The sequence below is a fragment of the Scleropages formosus genome, chromosome 1, assembly GCF_900964775.1.
Source record: "Scleropages formosus chromosome 1, fSclFor1.1, whole genome shotgun sequence".
In the NCBI taxonomy this organism is placed as follows: Eukaryota; Metazoa; Chordata; class Actinopteri; order Osteoglossiformes; family Osteoglossidae; genus Scleropages; species Scleropages formosus.
The window spans coordinates 44408064-44431044 of record NC_041806.1 but is presented as its reverse complement, the minus strand read 5'-3'; the positions used below and the strand labels follow the sequence as shown (position 1 = coordinate 44431044).

Sequence of the window (22981 nt, the reverse complement as noted above, 5' to 3'; positions counted from 1 at the left end):
CAATGTGTCTCTTAAATATTACATCTGCTTCTCCATTAAATCTGTGTATGGTTGAAATCAGGCCATGCGCTAAAATAGTATGTTGCCACCCAGCTGTCTCTATCGACTTTCCGTTGTCCATCGGCGTGATCGATTTCCCCTCGCGTTACTGTCAGAGATCAATAGTACTCTCAGACAGCATTCAGAGTGGGCCTGCTTTAAAGGGCATTTATGATGGTATATAAATAATGAAATGACCCCTTTAACCAATTACGTGGTTATGATGAAAGATGGAAAATAGTTTTCCATTAAGGAGTAGTTGTTGTCATTTTTCCCCCTTTTTATCGTTTAACGGTTGTTTGCTTAACTTGTGTTGCTTTTAGTTTCATCTCTTTACAAGGCTGCGCTGAAACAGTCCAGCCAAAGCATCTTCTTGTTCAAGGGCACCGCAGTACTTTCACCTGCTGGTAGTTGGCGTCTTGCCCCCTCAAGCGTGTAACCCGTGTCGTTTGTAGGACTCCGAGGGTGTGGACATCATGCTGGGGGTTTGCGCCAACGGGCTCCTTGTCTACAAGGACAGGCTGCGGATCAACCGCTTCGCCTGGCCAAAGATCCTCAAGATATCCTACAAGCGGAGCAACTTCTACATCAAAATTAGGCCTGGGGAGGTAAGCGAGTGTGAGGTAAGTCCCCAAAACACTGTGGGGGCAGAAACTTGCATTCTAGGTCAGCTCTTTAATTCTATTTTCATAAGATGAGACTCTTTTGGGAGACCGTGTGCAGAGAGCTGTGGTTTAACCATCGATCATTTAGGTTAATTTCTTTAGATGATGGTCTCCTTTAAAGTGAGTGTTTATCCATTTATACAGCTGAGTAATTTTTACTGTGTTAGTTTATGGTAAACACCTTTCTCAAGGGTACTATAGCAGGAGCAAACCTGTGACTTGCTGTAACCACTATGCTACCGCTTGACCAGTGCTGGGTCATGAGGGTCCCGAGGCTACGCCAGAAGGATTAGGCGTGGGGCAGGGAACACACCCTGCAATCACACACACACACTCAGTCATACGCACACTCAAAGGGTAATTTATAGTTATCCATTCATTTGGAACTTTTGATTGTGAGAGGAAACCAGAGCACCCTAGAGGAAACCCCAGGGAGAAGATGCAAAGTACACACGAGGTCTGCACAGTTGGCATTGCAAGTTTGTTTAAAGCAGAGACGACTGGCAGGGCGGAGCCTGTTTTAGGCAGCGTGTTGTGGTTTTTGGCTTAGCACCTTGCAGCGGAAGACAAATCACATCACCAATGTGTTCCAGACGGAGCAGTTCGAGAGCAGTGTTGGCTTCAAGCTGCCGAACCATCGCTCTGCCAAGAGGCTGTGGAAAGTGTGCGTGGAGCACCACACTTTCTTCAGGTAACGCACTACTACTGTCTTTGTGTACCCAACTAACCAGTGTTTTACTTTAGCACTTGACTGACCAATCACATTGCTTGGTTTTCTCAACACACCAACTGTATTCCTTTGTAGTCCCTACTCACCAATCGTATTGCTTTATTTACCCGACCGACCTATCCTGTTGTTCTGTTTTCCCGACTGACCAATCGCCTTCCTTTGTGCTCCTGACTGGCCAATCATATTGCTCAGCTTTGTGCCGCAGAGCTGCGTATGTAACTGAGTTTTAGGATTCTTAACCAGACAAAACATTTAGTATTTTCTCCGGGTGAAATAAACTTGCTGAAGTTTTGAATGGGATGAAAACAGCCCGTGTCCAGCCCGCACGGACGAAAAAGAAAAAAAACATTTAAAAACAATCCTTCACATAAAAGCTCTGCTAAAGGCTGTAATTGGATTCTGGTAAACAAACGGGTCCGCAGTAATTTCCGTCGTACAGAAAGGCAGCGCCACAGTGGGCCGGAGTCTCGTTGACAGCTCCTTTTTTGTGTATTTATTCAGGCACTTTGTGCACTTCGAAATACTCCCTCCGTAATGGAGCAATGATCTTCGCTGTTAAACCCTGTCCGTGAGCCACATTCATGTCATAAGCGATCAGATGTCATGGTGGAGTATGAAAAACGTGTAAACGTTTAATGTCCTTTTACGGAGTTAGAGTGACTAGTGTTTTTGTCAGACCCGAGCGCTTTGTTCTTGTAGTTTTCAGACCCCAGAGCTGTTTTTGTCGTCATTCAGCAAGATGCACCCCCACCCCCCCACACTCGACTGGCTGCAGAACACATCGTATGAAACAAATACCGCCTGGCTCTCGGTGCCTTTCCTGACAGATAGCGTTGAATGTGTTGACCCACGGTAAATTGGAAGCAGATCTGCAGTGGGGATCCTCTGGTTTAATCTTTCTCTTTTCCTTGGCCGGCCGGTGAAGAGGAGCCGCGGTCGCCGAAGACGCAAGCGAAATCGGGAGCTTAATCCGGCCACTAATAGCGAAACGCCCTCAGGCCTCATCCTCCTCTCTCGTTGGGCTCCTTTGCGTGTCGAGGCAACTCAAAATTGGCCCAATTAAAGCATGTCTCTTGAATGAAAACTCTCGGCTTTGAGCGGTCCTGCCCGCTCAGAGATGTATGCAGATTGCTCTGTTTGAGTGACGCGTCAGCCAAGTGGCTCGATCGGAACCGCCTCGGGTACGAGCGTGAGGTATGATGTCAGAATGTCAAGTTCTTTTGAGAAGAGAGGCGGGTTTTTGGCCTCCGAGATTTTGAGGGCCCCTACGCACGGCGGCACTTTGGAGTTGTCTAAGCCTGGGAAAGGCCTCTCCGCGTCGCTCTCTGACGACCCAAATCCTTCTCCCTTTCCCTCTCCGCTGTGGCCTGTTTGCCTGGTGGCCGTGGGAACCCCTGGCCGCTCATGCGGAACGCTGTGGTGCGAGTGAGGCCTGTCTCCTGCCCCCGTCTGCATCCTGACCCTGTGGACCGCAGGGGGACGAGGGTTCACGTGTCAGAAAGGCTGTCTCGAGGGCAGATTAGTATGTGTGTAAATACCGGAGCAACTGGTGGGCATTGACACTGTTTATTTGTCCTCCCCCAAGGCTGGTGACCCCGGAGCAGCCCCCAAAAGCCCGCTTCCTCACCCTGGGCTCCAAGTTCCGCTATAGTGGGCGCACACAGGCTCAGACGCGGCAGGCCAGCAGCCTCATCGACAGGCCAGCCCCATACTTCGAGCGCACCTCCAGCAAGCGGGTGTCCCGGAGCCTGGACGGAGGTGGGTCTCGCACGCAGCGCTAAACTTCAGTCCGTATTCAGTGACCACTCGCGCACACACACGAGTAAGTTGTAAGAAGGTGATGTGAAGTAGCGTTTATTTGCGATGTCCGTAGTGCCGCAGTTGAAGCCGTACAAGCCTACATTTCCTGTTCTCGAGCACCATTTACGTATGTTTATTTATTTAGGTGATGCTTTTTGACACAGCATCTTACCATGATTTACCCATTTTTGTATAGCTGAGTAATTTTTACTGTATTGAGGGTAAGTACTTTTATTACATGTACTACAGCAGGAGGAGGGATTCAAACCTAGGTCTTCTGAGTTCAAAGGCAGCAGCTCTAGCCACTGTGCCACCTGCTGGCCGATAGGTGAACAGCATCCCTTCTCAGCGTAAACAGCCAGCGAGTGGTCACAGCTCAAGCATAACTGGAGAAAAGTTAGTGTTCCATTAAAAGAGCTTCAGATGAACACAAACCACAAAAGTCAAAATATAATTTAGATGCATTTTTATGCGTTCTAGCTGCACTTCTGACGCCCAGTGCATTGCCACTGGTTTGTAAACATATTAGCCGTTCACTTGGGATTTGACAGATTGAGTCGCGTCGACGCGGAATTTCAGGCAAAACGAGCTAGAGGAAACCGAAGAAGCGGGGATGAGAAGGACGTTTTGTCTGAGCAACAAGAGGTCTGTTGAAACATCTGCCCCCGGCGTGACTTGGCGCGTCCGCCTGCCTCGCGAACGCTCTTTGTCCCACACAAGACGGTATTTTTGGCCTCTTCCTCCATCTTTGCCAAGTTGTTTGGTTGACCCTTTTTTAAAACACAAACTATTTGGTCGCTACCGAAACGCAACCCTACGTACGATCATTTAGATTCGCCTTTCCTGCCCTGTTCCGCCCGCAGTCGTGTGGACGTGGGACGTTCGCTCCGCCGCAGAGACACAGGAAATGGCTTCGGCGTCTGTTTCCTTTCGCCGGGATAGACTTGCGAGGAAGCTGGAGCCGTTCCGAACCACGGGGACGAACACGCGTACGAGCGGGCTGGAATGTGGACGCGAGGTATTTGGCATGGGCGGAAATCTCGAACCCCGCGCCATTTGAACGATTTTGCACAGGCGCAACCGTGTCTGTCCAGGTAGATTTCCGTTCCCCTCCACGGTCATCGTAATCGATCGAGCTGCGTTTGGAACATCCGCTCTGTGCTTGATCCCGAGGGGCTGTGATGACACCAGTCGTTCTTTAACAACACGTTCTACGCGCCCTCTTTGTTCCAGTGTGAAGCAGCTGTGGGTTTGTGTGTCCCGCTCATTTGAATAACTGTGTTACCGTGTTACCGCTGCCTGACCTTTCCTGATCATAGCAGCGAACCGGTGCTCTCTCTGATCATAGTGGGTGCAGTGCAGGCCTTATGCGAAGCGCAGGTCCAGTGTGTGTTTTCTCACGCTTCCAGCTGGTCCTCTGTGGGTGATCGTGTCCGGGCGCTCACGTGACCAGGTTGCATCAGCACCGTTCCGTTCGCTCGCTGCGGACGGGTTACTCGCTCCACCTGGTGGTACGGGAGCGCCGGCGAGCGCTGAATGCAACATCTGCATCAGTTCTTTTACCATCCTCTTCTTCTCGTGTTATGCCATCTAGTGTACGTTTCTGAAGCGTTCGCGAGTCAGTTCAGTTCGGACCCCCCACCGCACTGCTAAGACCATTTATCTAACTTATTCCCATGCTTTTCAATCAAAGGGAAACAGAGTTGCGCGCGCTCTCTTTTTTTTTTTTTTTTTAACTGCGGTATTTCTCAAACCAGTACCTTTACCAATACCTTGCAGAACTTCAGCAGCAGGGCTTCCGCTCGTTTATCCCATTTTGACACCAGAAGTCTAATACAGAGGCACAGTGGCACAGCAACTAACGCTGCTGTCTCAGCGCATGGGTGGTGAGAGAGAACATGGGTTCAATCCCCACTCAGTCTGTGTGGAGTTTGCATGTTCTCTGAGTGCTCTGGTTTCCTCCCACTGTCCAAAGACATCCTGCTCAGGTTTCCCCATACTGTGTGAGTGACAGAGAGAGTGTGTGTGTGTTCCACTGATGTATGGATGAGTGACCCAGTGTAAGTAGTGTATCTAGCAGTGAAAGTCACTACAGTGAATAAGGTGTGTGGGCTGATAACACTACATAGAGGTCATTGGAAGTCGCTTTGGAGAAAAGTGTCTGCTAAACAAATACATGTAAATGTAATTACCACAGTTTAATTTGCTTATTCTGACAAAAAATGTTTAACATCACTAAATTGTTTTACTATAATTGTTTGACGCACTGAGGAAGAGCCAGACTTGTGCTACAGTAGCACTTCCTAGACATCCAGTGAGACACACACACACACACACACACACACACACACACAGTGTTGCTCTTATTACTCATGCTGTTATTGTCATAGCTGAGCTGATAGAGCCATTTAGAATATGATTCATCAACAGCAACACAAGCAACCATATGGTTGCAGATCTGTACCCCTATCTGCTGTGTGACCCACTGCCTGGTACTGTGAAGGGTCTGAACAAGCATGAAAAATGGCTTAGTGTCAACTCCCAAACACCTTCCTTCGAAAGGACTTTTAACACATTATACTACCGTTACACATTCAGCAGGTAAATGTTTCTCTCACACGACTTACAGTATTAAGCTACTGATATACTATATTCAACATTCCACCTTTAAATCTTACCATTATTAAAATGGTTGTGTACTCTATAGAACTGCTGGCTTTGCACCTGGAGGTTACAAGTTTGAATCCCACTTCTAGCTAGTAAGCCTGAAGGTACTTACCTTGAACATCTGTAGTAACATTACCAAGCTGTATAAATGGGTAAATAGTTGTAGGTACCTTAACATGATAAGGTCACTTTGGAAAAAAGCCTCAGCAACATGAGTTAATGGAAGAGATTTGCTTGACGCTGGGATCTCATGTTTGAGTTACAAATTTTGAAGATACGCATTTCATTATTTTATTTGCATTTTTTCAAAATTTCTCCGTTCTAAAAAAATTTGCTGCACAAGAAACAAAACCTACGTTTCCCCATTCAGGCATGAGAAACAGAAGTGTAGGACCAGATTAATTGACCTCGCTTCTTTCTGCGGCTTGTGTCTGTTGTGCTCTTTGCCGGTGTGTGTGAGATCAAAATCAAGATGAGGAACGTTGCACACGTTTACAGCATAAAAACCCCTCAATGTGATGCATTAAATATGAATATGGGGAGACAAAGTATTTTTTACTTTCCGTTATTTCAGATTAGTTCGACTTATAACGTGGCTCAACATTAATAAGCTGTTGAGTCTTATAGCGTATTTTTTATTCATCGTACTTTCATCTGAGGTTTATGCAGAACCTGTGAATAAATCGATGTTCATCAGCTTTAAGCTGTTATTGACTGTGACATATTGTCTGGATTTGTGAACGAATTGAGTTACGAACAGATTTTCGGTCCCTTTTATAAGTTGAGGAGCCGGTCTCTGCAAAAGGTTTTAATGGCTCTGCTGCTCTTGTTCCAGCCCCTGTGGTCAGTGTGAGTGACCAGGCCCTCCGGGGCGACTCGTCCGTAGCAGGAGACAAGGAGAATGGCAGAGAGCCCGCGCTGGAGCTCTCCTCGGACTCCAAGGTGAGGGGCGAACGCCCTCTCCTCCACCGTTCGGCGCATGCGTTCTCCTCCACAGGTCCTTGGACATCACGGTGCAGCGGACGGTGCGCGCGCGCGCAGCGACGGAACGTCACAAGGTCAAATTCGTAGCCTTGGAAAAAAATTGCTTTGCCCCTCGTTCTGACTGAAGTGTCCTCTTCGAGCGTCCTTGTCGAAACACGCACCAACACCACTGCTTCGGTCAGTTGCCGTAATGCAGCCCTGATGAGCCGACACCTCCGCGGCCCTCCAGCGAAGGGCATTTGACGTTTATTGTCGACTAGTTCGCCGTGAAAGAGTGTATTGAGACTTGTGTAAGCTGCGCAAAGAGAACACACCTTGGGTGGGCGACCTGAGCGTTTAGCCCAGAAGTGCGGTGATCGCGTCTCGGTTGTGTCGCAGCGCTGCCTTCTACACCTACCTGGTTCTCTGTCGACTGCGGTGCCGGTGCACTGTGACATACCCCGATCGCCTGCAGACGGTCAGTACATTTTGGACGCGGTTACCGCTAGGTCCGCTGGAGCTGTTCAGAGGAAGTGACATGTGAGAAGCGCTTTGCTTGGAGGCTTTTTATCTTAATCTTTGCAAAAGTTTCACACCCGAATAGCCTCCTGCAGATTTTTGGGAACGACCGCCAGTGGCCTCGGCTGCAGTGTTGCAGAAATCCGTGCCCCCTCCCCCCCCCCCCGGCCAAACGTCCCTCCCTCCCTCCCTTCCTCCCGCGCCCCCACGGCCGTCTCCCCCACTTCCCTTCAGCTTGCCCTCTCTTGAGCGTTTGCTGCGCACTCCTGACCTCTGAGATGTTTCACTGACTAATGCTGTGTTTCTTTCTTCCCCTTTCCTCTCCTGCACACTCGCCCTGTGCTCTTTTTTTTTTTCGTTTCTCATGCACATTCTTGGTTGCGATTTAAAAAAAATAAAAATTTCTCCCTGCTCACCGCATGGATTTTGTTGCGAACTCTCGTCCCTGTTGCGTTTTTGTTTTTGTTTTCTGTCCTATTGGGGTGGGGGGCATGGTCACTTCCACAGTCTATGTTCATGTTCCCTTTGTCACCCTCCTCCTCATCCATCTCATCCTTTCCCCCTACCCTGGACACAATCTCCGAGCTAGACATCCTCTCCGACATCTCGGAGGATGACGCCCTATCCTGGGCTGACCACCTCGAGGGCGAATTTCCTGGTGTTTTGCACCTTGGCTCTACCGAGCAAGACGAGAGCTTAGCCGCTCCCGAGCACGAGGGGCCGGGGGATACCCCCGCTGCTCCGCTCGGCGCCGAGCCGCCCCAGGAGGAGCCGGCGGCCCCCGCCGAGGTCCCGCCCCAGTTGGGCTTCTCACTCCTGCGTCTGCTTAAGGGGCTGCGCCCCCCCTCGCTGCTCGACGAGGACGGCTACCTGAGCTTCCCTAGCCTGCCCGAGGACTGCACCTCCTTCCTGCCGGCTGTGCTGCAACGCCACCTGCCCCTCACCTCGCCCTCCCTGGTGCCCTCCCTCCTGCTCATCTTCGCCGTGCTGCTGAGCGCGTCCGAGTCCCTGCCGCTGGCCCTCAGCCTGGCCGTGCCGCTGGCGCTGTCCCTCTGCTACCTGGAGCCCAAGGGGCCCCCTCGCCCCAGCTCTGCAGGGGCCCTCAGCCAGAGCCAGAGCCACAGCCACATCCAGCGGGGAGATGTATGCGACCCCGCAGCCTGACACCCTGCTCCTCCACCGCATCTACATGGAAGCCCCCAGTTATGTTTCCCTTCTTCCTGCGTTTCTCCACCGACGCCCCGCGAAACCTTCTGTGAACCGAGAAAACTTCCCCCGAATGGTAGAAGAGCTTCCGTTCGTCCTCTTAGCCCCGACGCCACGTTTAGAGCCTCGTTCCCCTTCTCTCCCGTTTCTCCTTCTAATCGGTTTCCCCAGTTGTTAGATAAGACATCCTTTCCCATCCGTAGACTTATGAAGAATTAACCTGTCGTGTGTGTGATCCGTTCTAAAATAATAAAGTAATCTTAGCTCAGTGTCAGGTACAGTAGGCCTCGTAGGAAGATTTGTCCAAGAATTCATCCATTATAAAATGTAAAGCCATAATTGTGACCCCTGGTAATTATCGTTTAATGTGGTAAAGGTTAACTTGTTTGAGTCAGTCCCCCCCCCCGTGAGCCAAGTCCACTTTGATATGAGAATACGAGAAGACGTGACCGGACGGCGCGGTGTTTTGAGACCACGGTTATCATAGCACAGCGTGGTCGGCCAGCCAGGTGAGCGCAGCACGCTGTATTGCCCCTCATCGAACCGCCCGCAGCTGCTGCGCCAACCAAGCGCATCGTCCATTCCACCATTGTCTGCGTCCCCTGCCACCCCCCACGTCCTCACCCCCATCCTCAAACACGCTGCTCCAGCCGTTGGTGCGGCACCGCAGGCGGAAGAGGGGCCCAGCGGCGGCACCGAGGCACAGCGCAGGCAGGTCTGTGAGGCCAGGGGCAGCGTGTCCATGTGAAATTGTGACTAAGGCACGGGAGGAGGGGGTGGTGACATCAGCTCTGTCCTCTATTCTCCTAACATGTCCTTTCTCCCTCCCCCCCGCGCTGCGGCAGATCGATCGAGGTCGGGATGGTCCTCAGCAGCCCAAGGTCCTTTGATTGTTTGCTCGCTTGTTTACATGGGTGCTCAATGCCGTTGTTGTGTGGTTCGGTTTGTGTTTTGTTTTGCTTGTTTCTCTTTTCTCTATTTATTTACTTTCTGCTTGTTGGTGCATTGAGCGCCGCCGCGGCTGTTTTTTTTTTGATGGACCTCGTGATGTGTGGTTTCACGTTAAGGACATGGGCGCGCAGCGTGTGTGGGAACCACTGTCCCGCACTGCCGCACAGGGGTATCCCCAGTGTGGTAAGGGCAGTGCTCAACCTGGGGTGTGGCTCGTGGCTCGCGGCGCGGGGCCGGCTCACCTAGCCCTGTGCACTTTTACATTTATTTAGTTGACGCGTTCCTCCACGGCAACTTCGAATGTTAAGCTGCTTACAGTGATTTACCCATTTATGCAGCTGGGCCATTTTTACCTTGATCAAGGGTAGTGCAGCAGTAGGTGGGATTTGAACCTGGCTCATTCAAGTGTGGAGATGGCAGCGCTAACCACTATGCCACGTGCTGGCCCACATCTTTGCTTCTTTCACCAAGATTGGCTCAGTGGATTAGGTTACACCACCCCCTCCCCCGTGGAGAGCTCGTGTGGTCAGACTCCCAGACTCCATTGCGTGCAACCCTTGTCCTTAACCGCACCGCGTGTCTGCGGGCCTTTTGGTGTCTTGTTTGTGTACGCTTGGCATCCCCTTGTTTGCAAACATCTCTTTGGTTTTTGATTCCACAGAGCAAGTTGAGAGTGCAGGGGGAAAATATATATGTCAGACATAGCAATTTAATGTTGGAGGTTGGTATGATGGCGACTTCCTTGGGAGGCTCCCAGAATGCACTTCTATGCCTGCTCTCCTGGGCTGGCCCGCCCTCTCTGGCTCTGTGTTTCCAACATGCTGCATGATGTGCATGCGGGACGGGGTTGCATGCCGGACCCCTACGCGCTGGGCCCCGGGTGCCGATCGCTGCGTGCGCGCAGGGGCAACGAATCCAGCCGCGCCGTCCAGTGTGAAATGATGAATCTGCGCAGAATTCTTTGTGATTGCAGATGATTTGCTTGCATATAGATATAACCACACTAATACAGGTCCTTTAGCCACAGTTTCCGCTTTGTTAATTTCTTACCGTTGTGTTCGTGGCGTAGAGCCGCGTGTTCTCAGACCCTGCGCATCACAATGAGAAGTGGGCAGGTTGGCTCTCAAAGACGCACTTGACAGTCCGGTGACCTTCGGGGGGGCTTGACAGCTGGCTGGGAGGGGGGGTCATCTGAGGAGGAAGAGGACGAAGAACGAAGACGCAGCTGTATGGAAGAGCATAACCAATAAAAATCGTGCATCCCTTCATCATTATTTCGTACCACAGGCAGTCCTCAGCTTACCACATGTGAAACTTAATGGCAACCCGGGCTTACGACCGACGGCTGTGTCGTCAACCTCATGATATTATTTTTGAGTCTCGACATTTTGTCGTATCGTCTGTAGACAACCGCTCCACCTGCTGTACAACATCTGTCGACTCAGTCACTCTGCATATTACCAGCCGCGTTTTATTTACAAAACTTTTTCTTTGTGGCTCCCTTTCAGTGTCCTTTTTTCTTCTTTTTTGTCATTTTTTTTTTTTTTTTTAAAAGCAAAAGAAAGATTCCGAAATGGAGGTGAAAATAATCGTTCAGAGTGAGAATTTAATACTGTACGGTATTATATACAGTATTTTACATTTTTTAGTATTAGTTTAATGTCAGTAGCGTGTGATATTACGGAAGTCCTATTATACAGTGTAGTATTCATGCATGTTAATTATTTATGTATTATTATGGTTTATATAATACAGTATAAGGGGGTTCATGACTTATGATAACAGGAAAAAAAGAACCCTGTGAAAGTTGAAGACCACCTGTACAACCAAAGAAGGCGTCATGATGTCACAACGGAAGGAAGCCGTCGGACCCAAGTGCGGAGCGTCAGGGTTCAGAAGGGGAATCCAAAAGCCCTGGTCACAAGACAGTCCGAGGGTAGCCGACGCACAAGCGTTACCGGAGGGGAAATCCATGAGACAAGTAGTAGATCGAGGAAACCAAGGGATCCAAAGAGAGAAGGGAAGGGAGACGGGAGAACAGGGTTGAGGACGGATGGAACAGGAAAGGTAAGGAGTCAAGGAGCATGCGAGGATAATGATCAAACGCTGAGCAAGGTTCCGCGTTTGAGCGTGCTCCGGAGCGCCCTTTTATGCATTCGTTCCCTGATCTGCCGCAGGTGCTCCTCGTTGCACCGAGCAGGGCGTGACAGAAGGGATACGAGGAGTTTAGGATAAGTACCATCAAATCGGAACGCGCTCATAGGAACCACTGGAGTGGACTACGTGCTAAGGCGGGGTACAGAAGTGCCTTCTTCCTCATGTCCTTGGGGCACGAACACGGGGAGCACATGCAAACTGCATGCAGACTGAGCCGGAGCCTGAACCCATATCTAAAGCCACAACCCGGGAGACGCGAGGCACCAGTGCTGCCTGCTGTGCCACCGTGCTGCTTAAGAGGGGATGATGGGGAACAAGAGCTCAGCGGTGTGTGAGCCACACCATTCCAGTTACCGCCCCTCACAGCCTGGTCGACGACCCTGTGCTGAGAGTCACCTGGCATCGGGCTGCCAACTATGTGACCGTGCTTCGGGAGAACATCCAGAAGAAGCAGAAGAGCTGCTAGAAGACATCAGAGTGTGTCCTGCAGACTTCGGAGGAAGTGACACTTGCTCTCCGTGGTCCGGCAGCGGATCCGTCCAGCCTGGTGCTCCATGAGAAATTCCTAGAGTAGTTCAGTATCATTGCAGCAAGACGGATGGCTTTACATGTATTCATTTAGCAGACACTTTTCTCCAACACAGTTTACCCATTTATACAGCTGGGTAATTTTAGTTGAGCGATGTTAAGATAAGTACCTTGCTTAAGGGTACTGCAACAGTAGGGGAGATTGAAACCCACATCCTTCGGAGCAGATTGCCACAGCCTTAACTACTATGTTCCCGAGTGCCCTTCACGTGTGAATTTCTCCGTGTGCCCACTGGACATTTCATCGTTTTGATGCGCAGGTGTCTGTGTGAACTGAACTCATGTGCCAGCCTTGTCTCACTGACGCTGACAAGAGTCCACGCGTTTTATTAAAGCCGATTCTGTTTTCTGGCCAAAAAAGCGCTCGTAAGTGCAATTGAAGTTGGGGATTGAAGTAAAGAAGGAAAAAACGAATCATTCTTTTCTTGTGTATATGCCACCTGCTGCTCCGCTGGGGGGTGTGCAGCTGCGCAAGAGCGGCGGTCAGTGAGGCTCGGCATCCACTGTGGGATTTAAACACTAATGTACTTGTTGGTTCTTCCCCGTTTTGTCTTCCCTCGGCTACCCCCAACCCCACTCCCCCGACACTCTGGGTGACGCGACCCACTTCCAGGACCTGGATAAGACCCAGGAGGATGTTTTGAAACATCAGGCTAGCATTAGCGAGTTAAAGCGCAGTTTTATGGAGTCCACTCCCGAGCCGCGCCCCGATCAGTGGGACAAGCGGCTCACCGCCAGTCCCGCCACCAGCCTGCGCCTGCAGGCCCAAGGGGTAGGTGCCCGGCGTCCACCTGCCCACCTGCGAGGCCTGCATGCTGCTCTGCCCCGCTCACCGAGGCCGGGCTCCTCCAGCGTGGCAACTGGGATTGTTTTCCCCTCTCCCTGCCCCTCTGATCTCATTAACCTTCTGTTTCTGTTCTCCAGCCCCAGTCACTGCTGCCCTTTACTGCTAAAACATGACCCGTGTGTGTGTGTGTGTGTGTGTGTGTGTGTGTGTGTGGGGGCAGGTGCACTCGGTACAACAAGTGGGATCTCCCATAATCCCAACTGCCATTTCCGGGCTTCTCTGGACCTTTTCTTGCTCCAGGCGGTGCCGTTTACCGCTGTCGCGAGTATGATGCTCAGCTGTCCCCTCTGTCACTGACACGTTTCTTCCTCCCGTGGCATATCCTGTCTCCAGTGAACAACAGGGCCATGCTGTGATTTATTCCAACCCTTTGCATGTCGCCGTGTCTCCTATCTGTTTCAACTTGATGATTTTACCACTTTTGCGGTCGAGGTGTGTTTGGTTTTTTTTTTTTTTCCCCCCCCCCACCCTTTCCCTCCTAGGTTTGCTTATTATGACTTGATGATCGCAGTGTGCTGCTCGCTGCTCTTGCAGAGCGTGTGTTAATGTGCGCTGCGGTCATGGCGGCTCAGGGCTCAAACAGAGCCCGCGGGGCGAAGGCGCCTGCCGGCGGCACCCCTTCGCCTGCTTCGTCCGCCGGCGAACCCGTGTGCCGTCGCTCCGCGTCCATCTCGCGCTCTGTGCTCAATCTGCCAACTCTTGTCTTTCTTCTCTCGATAGGTGTTGCCCGTGTCCTTCTCTTTTTAACCAAACTTTCTGTTTTTCTCTCCCTTGTCCCCATTCTCTAACCCACTGTAGAGCTTAGAAGAGGAGATAACCTCCATATTGTTCAGTAAAGCAGGCTTTTGCTCCGGTCCTGCTCGCCCCTTTGTTTCCAGAGCACGAGCAGCAGAGGGCACTGTTACCGCAGCCTCGCTCCCTGTGGCCATGGGCTCCGTCGAGGTGCCACACAGTAAAACGAGCGTCGTCGTGTCCCTGCGCGATCATCACTAACAGCCTCACCCACAGCCGCCTCTGTCCTCGTGGCTCATCTTTCAGTGCCGGTCCAAGTTTAAGTCCAGTCCCGGTTGTTTACATCTGCGTTGCGGCTATTCATTTGGCCAGCGCTTTTCTTCAAAGTGACCTACAGCGATTCACCCGTTTATATAGCAGGGTCACTTTTACTGGAGTAGACTAGAGCAAGTACCTTCATCAGGGGTACTGCAGCAGGAGGTGGGAATCAAACCTGAATCCTTCAGGTCCAAAAGCGACAGTTCTGACCAATACACCACCTGTTGCCCCAAAACAGCAGCATCCAGATGTCGATGTTTGAACACCATCCATATTGATTATGAGAGAAATGGGTTCGGGGTACAACGAATCTGTGCCTTTTGTATGCGTTCCAAAATGCGTTTCTTTTTCTCCTTCAGATTTAAAGATATAAAACTCTTTTGGACACGTATGCTGTGGCTGAATTTAGCGTGCAGGCGTGATCAAGCTGTCACAGTTTTATATTACGTTAACGGAAACAACAGACTGGACCATGAACCTTGGAGTAACTGAATGGCAAGTGGCGCTCAGCTGGACCGCTCGCGCTCAGCCAACGCTCTCGTCTGTCCTGCTTTCTGTGTTTCTGTGTATAACCGTGAACGCTGCAGCACTGTAAGGGTTCTCGTTGCTCCGTCTCACCCCATAGATGGGACCTTGTGTCTCCCATCTATGAGTCCGCGGGGGGCTGGGGGGAGTCTTTGCAGTGCTGTAGCTGTGTCCTGCTGTAGTTAAGTGGATGTGAAAGAGTGACTGGTCGCTGTGGTTGCCTTCTGTGTCCCACAGAAAACGCCTCCCACTACAGACGGACCGCTCCCCGACAGCAAAGACATTGGCAAGGTGGTCACCGGATCTCAAGCTCATCCTTGTGTCCTCATCCTGCCTCCATACTTAACCAAACTCACCCTCCCCACATATTCTGTTTGTTCTACCCACGATTCCATCGTCTCCCTTTGTGTCCAAGCCCTCTTTCAGCCTCCACGTCCTGCCTCTTCGCCGCAGGGGGGTTTAATGTGCCGTCGCCTCCCCGTGTTCGTCGATTTCTTTTTAATTTGGCATAATCCTTTTTCGGTTGTGTTGTCATCTTTTACGTTTACGTTTGTTTCTCTCCATCCTTTTGTTTTTGTCCCTGTTGTTCTCTGGTGTAGAGTGCAGAGGATAAGCAGAGGTCAGGCACAGGCGAGCAGGCTGAGGTTGAGATAGAAGAGACTGTAGTCATCAAGGAGGTCAAGAAAGCACCCAAAACCAAAGACGTGGCTCCCGAGGTCGTTGTTGGCGCCGCCGTCGCCGAAGAGGCGAAGAAGGAGAAAGAGGGAGAGGCCGAGGAGAAGGAGGACAAGAGGCCGGGCGGCGGAGAGGCAAGCTCCTCCTCAGACAGCCACAGCGAGAGCGAGGAGGAGGCCGAATACCACCCGCAGGTGAGCAGCGTCTCCGTGGACCAGATCAAAGAGGAGCCGGAGGAAGAGGAGCCAAAGCAGGAGGCCCCGCCTCCAGGGGCGGATCCCATTGCCAGTGCCGCGCCCCCGCGTGCCAGGGAAGAACGGGGGGCAGCGAGCGAGGGGGCCGCAGACGAAGAAGCGCACAACGGCCACACTGAGACGCGCCAGGGCCTGGTGTCCGTGGAGGAAGATGAGGAAGAGGAGGAGGAGGAGGAGGAGGAGGAGGAACCCAGGTTGAACGGGGATGTGTCTCGCACTGAGACGGAGCGCCTCCCACAGGTTATTTGTTGCTCTGAGGTAAATCCCTGCCCTGCAGACCTGCGTACTGCGCCTCCGGGGCCCTGCTGTGCACCCACCTGCCCACCTGCCTTCCTTCCTGCCCACCTGCTGCCGCTCCTACACTGTCTGTCCACGCTTCCTGCCAGCGAGCGTCCGAAACAGCGATAAATGCCGGCTGAAGTCCTTTTTTGGGGCTCTTTTTTATTCTTTTTGGACCCAGCAGTGTGGTCGCTTGAATTTAAGGATTTAAAAAAAAAAATAAAAAAAGACGCGACTAAGCCCCAGCGGAAGCCACTTCCGGGCGTAACCGCCGCAACCGTTCGGTAGTCGTGCAAATCGCCGAAACCATCCTCCACGTGCCCTGTGCATCTTCATGTCCGTCTTGTATCCCCTGCCCAAGAACAAGAACCCGAATGCACCAGAGACGTCCCGAACGGCCTCACTAGCGTAACCTGTCACACTAGTGAGGAGCTCTGCTGTCGTTCCACAGATAATATCAAAAACACTCACCTACAGAGCATCATGCGCCTCATCCGCTAGTAAACGGAAGCACGCCAGTGCACGAGTGTGTGGTGCTTTCTGTTTTTACTTTTTTCTGTTTTATTTTTTGTCCCGTACAAAGCAAAAGAAAAAAAAAAAAAAGCACGTTTTTACACCCAGTACACCAAATATCCCCAAAAAGTGTGACGTGTTTGTTAGTGCATGATGTCGTAGTGTCAGCGTACCAAAGATTTCTAATTGTTAGCCTCCTCACCGGTTTTTACTTTCTAGCAACACCTCGCTTGGTTTTGGTTCCCTCTGGAGTGTAGTGGCTGAGCCGAGTTGAGTTGCGCTTCCCGTGCGTGTCGTGCTCTCGGCAGCAGTTGTTATGCGAGCGAGTGAGCGAGCGAGCGAGCAACCACGCATGCGTATGAGCGTTCGCACGTTTCTCACTGTCTCTGTCTCTGGCCCGCAGCCTCCTGTCGTAAAGACAGAAATGGTGACCATCTCGGACACATTCGCAGCCCAGAAGACGGAGATCTCAACCAAGGAGGTGCCCATCGTCCACACGGAGACGAAAACCATCACGTACGAGGCCGCGCAGGTAGGAGGTCCGGTCGCACTGTGGCTGCGATTCGAAACCCTGAGCGCGTCGGTGAAATGTCTCCCCGGGGGTCAGAGCGATTTTCATTCGGCCTGGCAGCCCCGCTGTTTGTGGTCCCTGGAAGCCATTGGGGGGGGAGGGTAACGATGCCCCAGTGATGATCACCTGTGCGGACTTGCCCTCGCAGCTGGACGGTGCTGGAGACAGCGAGCCCGGCGTTCTTATGACAGCCCAAACCATCACCTCTGAGTCCCTGTGCACCACTACCACCACGCACATCACCAAGGTAACCGCTCATCCGGTCGAGCCACTCACCCCCCCCAGTCTTCCTGAAATAATAATAAAAAGAAAGTTTGCGGTCGTGTACCATAGAAACGCGACTCGCCCGTCTGGTGGTGCGAACGCGTTTTTGTGCGGAGCGGGTGGGGGTGGTCACAGAGCCGGTGTCGGCGTGGTACCGAGGCACCCGAGGGCCCGCCTGTGATGAACGGTGAGTCATCCGTTGACAGACAGGGGATAAACACTGCGCTCTTGTCACGTCCCAGACTGTGACTTAGACCCGATTACACACTCCGGGCTGTGAGAGAGAAGGCGTTCGCCTGCGGTGGCAAGGCTCCTTTCAGCCGCACTTCACTGCGATAGAACTGGGCGTCGGTGAAGATGTAGGGTACCGAATAGCACTAAGTCCCGCTCTGATGGAGGGGAGTGTGTGTTTCGGTGTGTGTGCGTGTGGGTGCGTACACAGGCTACATAGCCAGCCATCCATCCATTGTCCACAATTGCCTGTCCAGCGTAGAGTCATGGAGGTCCAAAGCCTATCCTGGAAGCGTAGGGCACGAAGCAGGTCACATCACAGAGCAATCACACACACACACTAAGGGCCATTTAGGGTGAGTGACCAGTTCACCTGAAACATGCATTTTCGGGCTGCTGGCAGGAAACCAGAGCACCTGGGGGGAAATCCATGAGGACGTGGAGAACCAGCGTAATTCAAATGTACACCCTGATTTTATCTGAGACTCTGTGTGCGTCCACAGACTTTAAAAGGTGGGCTTTCCGAAACCAGGATTGAGAAGCGCATCGTCATCACGGGAGATTCGGACATCGACCACGACCAGGTGAGGACCGCGACCATCGCGGCGAGGAGCTCGGCACAGCCGTGATCTCGGCACGCTTCAGCTGTACTTAGCGATGCATAACGGGCAGTTTTAGTGGCTGAAGCTCGTTCGAGGGCGGCTGTGCGCCAAGGGGCGAAACATACGGCTTGGCAAATGTTCCCGAGGAGAAGAGGACATTAAGAGGATTTGGATAAGCCCGGGATATGACTCGAGTCCTTTCTGATGGTACTTAAAGAATGAGTCAGTAAGCAGGGCTGCTCTAAGGAAAGGCCCAGCTCCATAATGCTTTAAAGAAGACGTCCCCACATTTAAAAAAAAAAAAAAAAAAGAAAACTGAAACGTGACGGGAACAGTGAAAGTTTTCCAATTAACCGGCAGACAGCCGGGTCCTGGGCTCTGAACTGAGCATGAAAAGAGCAGGAGAGACAGGCTCGCGCAGGACCTGCCGGTAGGACGTGGGCTTCCTCTGTCAGAGCCGAGCTGTTAGCTGTGCATGACGGGACTGTGACGTGCGGCGGTGGGGGGGGAGGGCGCTCGGCGCCGAGCAGGAGGATCCGCTCATAAATAAAAGGATGGGTTCTCTAGTCCAGTGGGAGGGGGAGACGCGCAAGGCCCTTTCCGCTCCCCTCCCCCAGCTTCCTTGGCCTGTAAGTTAAGGAACCCACGACAAAAACGCACACGCGAGAGTCTCGTGTCGCACTCCGATCGCTGAAGTCCGACACGTTGAGGGCCGCGGCGAACCCTGGAGCAGCTCTGCGTCACGCTCAGGCTAACGGGTCCCTCCCTCGGTTCCCCCGATGGCGCCCGCCAGCCGCACACGCACACGAGACACGTTTCCACGGTAACTCTGCGCTTCCCATCCAGCGGGAGTCGGGGACGGGAGCATGAAAGCGGAGTCCTCGCTGGGATGATCGCTCCCTCGCACCGCCCCCTCCTCCTTCAACCTCACCGCCACAGTTCTGCTCATGCCTTTTATTTATTTATTCCCTTTATTTTATTCATGTTTACGTTTGTGTCCCCCTTTCCTTCCTGACGCGGTTCTGACCCGATGACTAGGCCTTGGCCCAGGCTATAAAGGAAGCCAAAGAACAGCACCCCGACATGTCGGTCACTCGGGTGGTGGTCCACAAAGAGACTGAACTGGCAGAGGAGGGCGAGGACTGAGCTCCAGGTAAGGCTTTCCATCGCTTTAGAGGTCACCACACCACTGACCTTCGGGCACCAGCCGCCCACGAGGGGCCTCTAAGCGGAGCCGACGTGTAAACGAGAGTCCTTCCATCGATCCATTCGTCCGTCTCTCTGCATTAAAATCCTTTGTTTTATTTATCCAGGTACCTTTTCGTCATTTGAAAGGCAATTTAGTATGAAAAAATTGAATGAGAAAAGATTACAGCAGTAAATTGTGCTAATAAGCAGAAATTATTATATCCGGATAGCTGGGAAACTAGCGGTCCATTTGCTGCCTTTGAACCCAAAGGTTGCTGGTTTGAATCCCTCTCTCAGCTGTAGTACCTTTGAGCAAGGTGCTTAGCCTAATTTGCTCCAGTAGAATTACCCAGCTGGATAAATGAGTAAATAACGGTAAGTTACTTGACATTGTAAGCTGCTTTGGAGAAAACTGTTAAACGCATGTGTTTACGTTTAGTTTATTTAACTGTTGTGCTTCTTTGAAGCAGCCTAAAAATTAATATTCATTTCCTGTGTGTTTTGGTTCTTAGATCCGCAGTTTGTCAGGGTAACTTGTTTCATCGTGTCGTCATCATCCGTAGTCATGAGCGGTCTGTCTGGAACGGCGGCCTGTAGAAGCCCAGCAAACGTTGATATGATTCCTCATGCCGGTTTTTTTATGGCAGGAGTGGAAGTTAATTGAACGTGAAACGACTCTTTATGTCCGTGTCACCAATGCGAAGATCTAATTCGTTTCGCTCGTTCACGGAAGTCGTCGGGGGGGCTTTCAAGTGCGCTACGCACGCCTCGGTGTAAACGGAACACGTGACCGTGTTTGACCCTGCACTGTGACACGTAACTCGGGGCGGTGTCATTCTCTGCAGTAATCCCCTCTGCTGTACAAATTCTATAACGTGTTGGCTTTGTTATTGTCTGAAAAGTACATTTTATTTTGGTTCGTTTAAAATTTTACGTGACGTAGTTTGCGCCCGAGAATCTTACTGCGTTGCAGAAATGACGGTGATTTGACCCCCTAATAGGTGATTTCATGGACCCAATGAGCCCCGATCACCACGCGAGTGTCAGATACGCACTTCTCCCTCCGACTCTGTCCTTTTCAACGTCCCACTGCGGTGCGCGGAGGAAAGATCGTGATGAAGAGGTTGCGTAGGACCTGTTTTTCCGTGTGCTCTTATCTTATTCTGCTGCCACACAGTTCGCAACCACATGGTCATCAGAGCAGAAGATCAAGGAACCCAAGAGCTCTCAGGCCCTGGCAGCTATAAGAGCCACAGTACTCTCACACCCCACACACACGGTACTCTCACACTCCACGAGGGCTGCAAGCACTGGAGTTAAAAGGTGATGCCGTGAACTGGTGCCTCTTTCTCCCTCGTGGGGGGGGTGCTGCAAGGCGCAGGTATTACTTTACACCGGGATTCTCCCGCCCCCCACCGCCCTGCTTGTGTCTTTATGAGCCTGCTGGAGACAATTTGTGAACGCCGCATGCCCGAGGCTCTCGGGTTTCACACAGCCACGTTTTTCTTGTAAATCAGATCCGTTTCGCAGAATGAATTGAGTGGAGGTCGAGCTGAGCGCCTTGTGGGGACTTTTAATAATAACAGCAAGGTACAATTTGTACCGTTCTGGAGAAAAGTGAGTGTCGTGTCTTTGTTGTTGCTGCTGAAGGATGTCGGGGAGGAAAAGACCGGAGCTTTCGGGACTCGGTGCAGGTACGCAGAGAGTGCAGCGCAGTCCTGCCTCCGCCTCGGGCACTTAGTGCATCGTCACACCAGAGCCATCCGCAGCTTTGCGCTTTTACCCTGTTTTTCCCTAAAGGGGTGTGACAAGCAGTGTCTTCCTTCTCAAATGTCAAGATGCATTTTCTGTGGTTGACTTTCCTAAAATGAACTCAAAATGCTGAGCGTACCGCTGGAACTCGTGACACGAGGAGCTGTTGGCAGACGAGATAAAGCTGTCAATGGCGCTACATACATACGGCGTTCCACTGTGGTCATCGAGGGCGTCACGAGGGCTCGCGAAGGCTCCCCCGTGTCGTCACCGTAGGCCGGGGCGACACGGGCCGTGTAACGAAGGCGAACGGGCCGTGAACGGTGCTGCCGCTTGTCTCCCGACAGGTTCGAAGAGCCCCCGAGTTGCCGTTCGGGTCCGAGAACAACCCCCCGCCGCTTTGAGAAAAGTGACTTCCCACAGCTCGAGGACCGGAGAAGACTCCCGGGGCTGAGCAGCAACATCTGTGCTTTGCACACGTTCCATTTTTATCATTCAGAAGAAAACCACTTAGCTAACGTTAGCTTGTTTTATTTCTAGCGCTTCGGCGAAAAAAAAAAAAGTACCGTTATTACAACCACATAGGACTACGAGAAGTGGTCATTTTTTAATGTCGAGTAGCGTTCACATCCCTAGACTGTGTACAGAAAGGTTATGTTTTTTTTTTTGTTTCTTTATTTGGATAAACTACGTATAAAAAGCGATATTTAAAAATTCTATACCCGGGACTCGTGAAGAAGATGGAAACATAGTGCGACGGTGGGCTGTTGAAGCTGTTGAAATGGTCTTGATGGTGTGTAGCGGGACCAGCGACACTCACCGCGATGTACCGTACGGCAGCTCCGCGTTGCCAACACAATCTCTATGCAGTCACGTCATTGAAAACATTCCACAAATGGGAGGAGCAACAAAAGAGAACATTTTAAAGAAAACGATAAAAGAAAAAAAAGTGAAACTCTAGGCAGCTTAAAAAAAAAACTTGCTTTTCTGTAACTTTTTGGCATCATTAATCAGATTTATATTTGTACTTTTTTTCTACCTTTCAGACTCTGTCTTAAAACTGTACACTGATTTTAGATGTTGACAAGGTGGATTTGTTTGCCCTTTAAAGTAAATTTTTGCATATATTTCCTTGTCAAGTTTTTCGATGACTAAAAGGCATCCAGGTAATATTCGTGACCCTTTTAATCTTTTTCGTATGGATGTCGGAGGCACCACCCCTTGCTTACGGTTCTGTTGAAGTTGTCGAACCCCGGATACCGCGTCAACTTGCTTTTCGGATCCAGTGTATAGCTGATATGTAGAGTTTGTCTCCCCCCCCCCCCCCCTTTTTTTTTTTTTTTTTTAGCAGCTTGAACAAAGTGTTGTGTTTGCCCCTCCAACACCCCCTGCACCCTTCGGTGTACCACTGTTGAAATAAAGGTCTCTCTATTCTCTAACTCGCCCGCCTGCTCATGGTGTTATTACATAAACCGTGGAAACGCTCTTTTCACTCTTTAATTCCATTTCGACTGTCCTGCAGTCACTGAATTTGTGCTACATGAGCAATATTTCTTCATTTACCATGTTATTTTTGCGTCATTCGTTTCTCATTACAAAAGCACACGGGTTTTTCCAAGGTAAATTTTATGCAACATGTAAAATCCACAGTGCACAAAACACACGCGTGCACTGACATAAATAATTTCAGCGCAGCATCGCCCTGACAACGGGAGTTTGTTGACAGTCCGGCCTCTATGTGGGCACTGCCCAAAGCTGAACACAGACACATGCGCTTGGAGCCACAGTTTTACACCTGTCTGCTCTATGGCTGAGTACATACATGTTTACTAATATTCCACTCCTCAATATTTTCCTTTCAGACATAATTAATATGGATCTCCACAGAGCTTCTCAAACCATCTCCTCAGAAACAGCAGCTTTTCTTGGTTTCAGATCAAAGAAT

At 51.1% G+C, this 22981-nt stretch overlaps 1 protein-coding gene across 13 annotated transcripts in view; it reads left to right on the top strand.

The window, feature by feature from the left end:
• The window catches only part of epb41l2 (erythrocyte membrane protein band 4.1 like 2), a 62892-nt gene extending 41105 nt beyond the window's left edge, over positions 1 to 21787 (top strand). For 4 of the 13 annotated variants that reach the window (XM_029251746.1, XM_029251752.1, XM_029251756.1 and 1 more), the window contains exons 9-22: positions 495 to 647; positions 1298 to 1395; positions 3020 to 3192; positions 6737 to 6843; positions 10202 to 10261; positions 12899 to 13057; positions 13931 to 14074; positions 14945 to 14998; positions 15307 to 15894; positions 16832 to 16960; positions 17148 to 17246; positions 17998 to 18078; positions 19135 to 19249; positions 21384 to 21787. In XM_029251746.1, the coding sequence (XP_029107579.1) occupies positions 495 to 647; positions 1298 to 1395; positions 3020 to 3192; positions 6737 to 6843; positions 10202 to 10261; positions 12899 to 13057; positions 13931 to 14074; positions 14945 to 14998; positions 15307 to 15894; positions 16832 to 16960; positions 17148 to 17246; positions 17998 to 18078; positions 19135 to 19242 (1953 nt within the window). In that variant the 3' untranslated portion in view covers positions 19243 to 19249; positions 21384 to 21787. Of the gene's footprint in view, positions 1 to 494; positions 648 to 1297; positions 1396 to 3019; positions 3193 to 6736; positions 6844 to 9434; positions 9471 to 10201; positions 10262 to 12898; positions 13058 to 13930; positions 14075 to 14944; positions 14999 to 15306; positions 15895 to 16831; positions 16961 to 17147; positions 17247 to 17997; positions 18079 to 19134; positions 19250 to 21383 lie in introns of all 13 variants that reach the window. The other 9 variants (XM_029251767.1, XM_029251776.1, XM_029251793.1 and 6 more) reach the window with 9 other exon arrangements.
• Positions 21788 to 22981: the final 1194 nt, after the last annotated feature.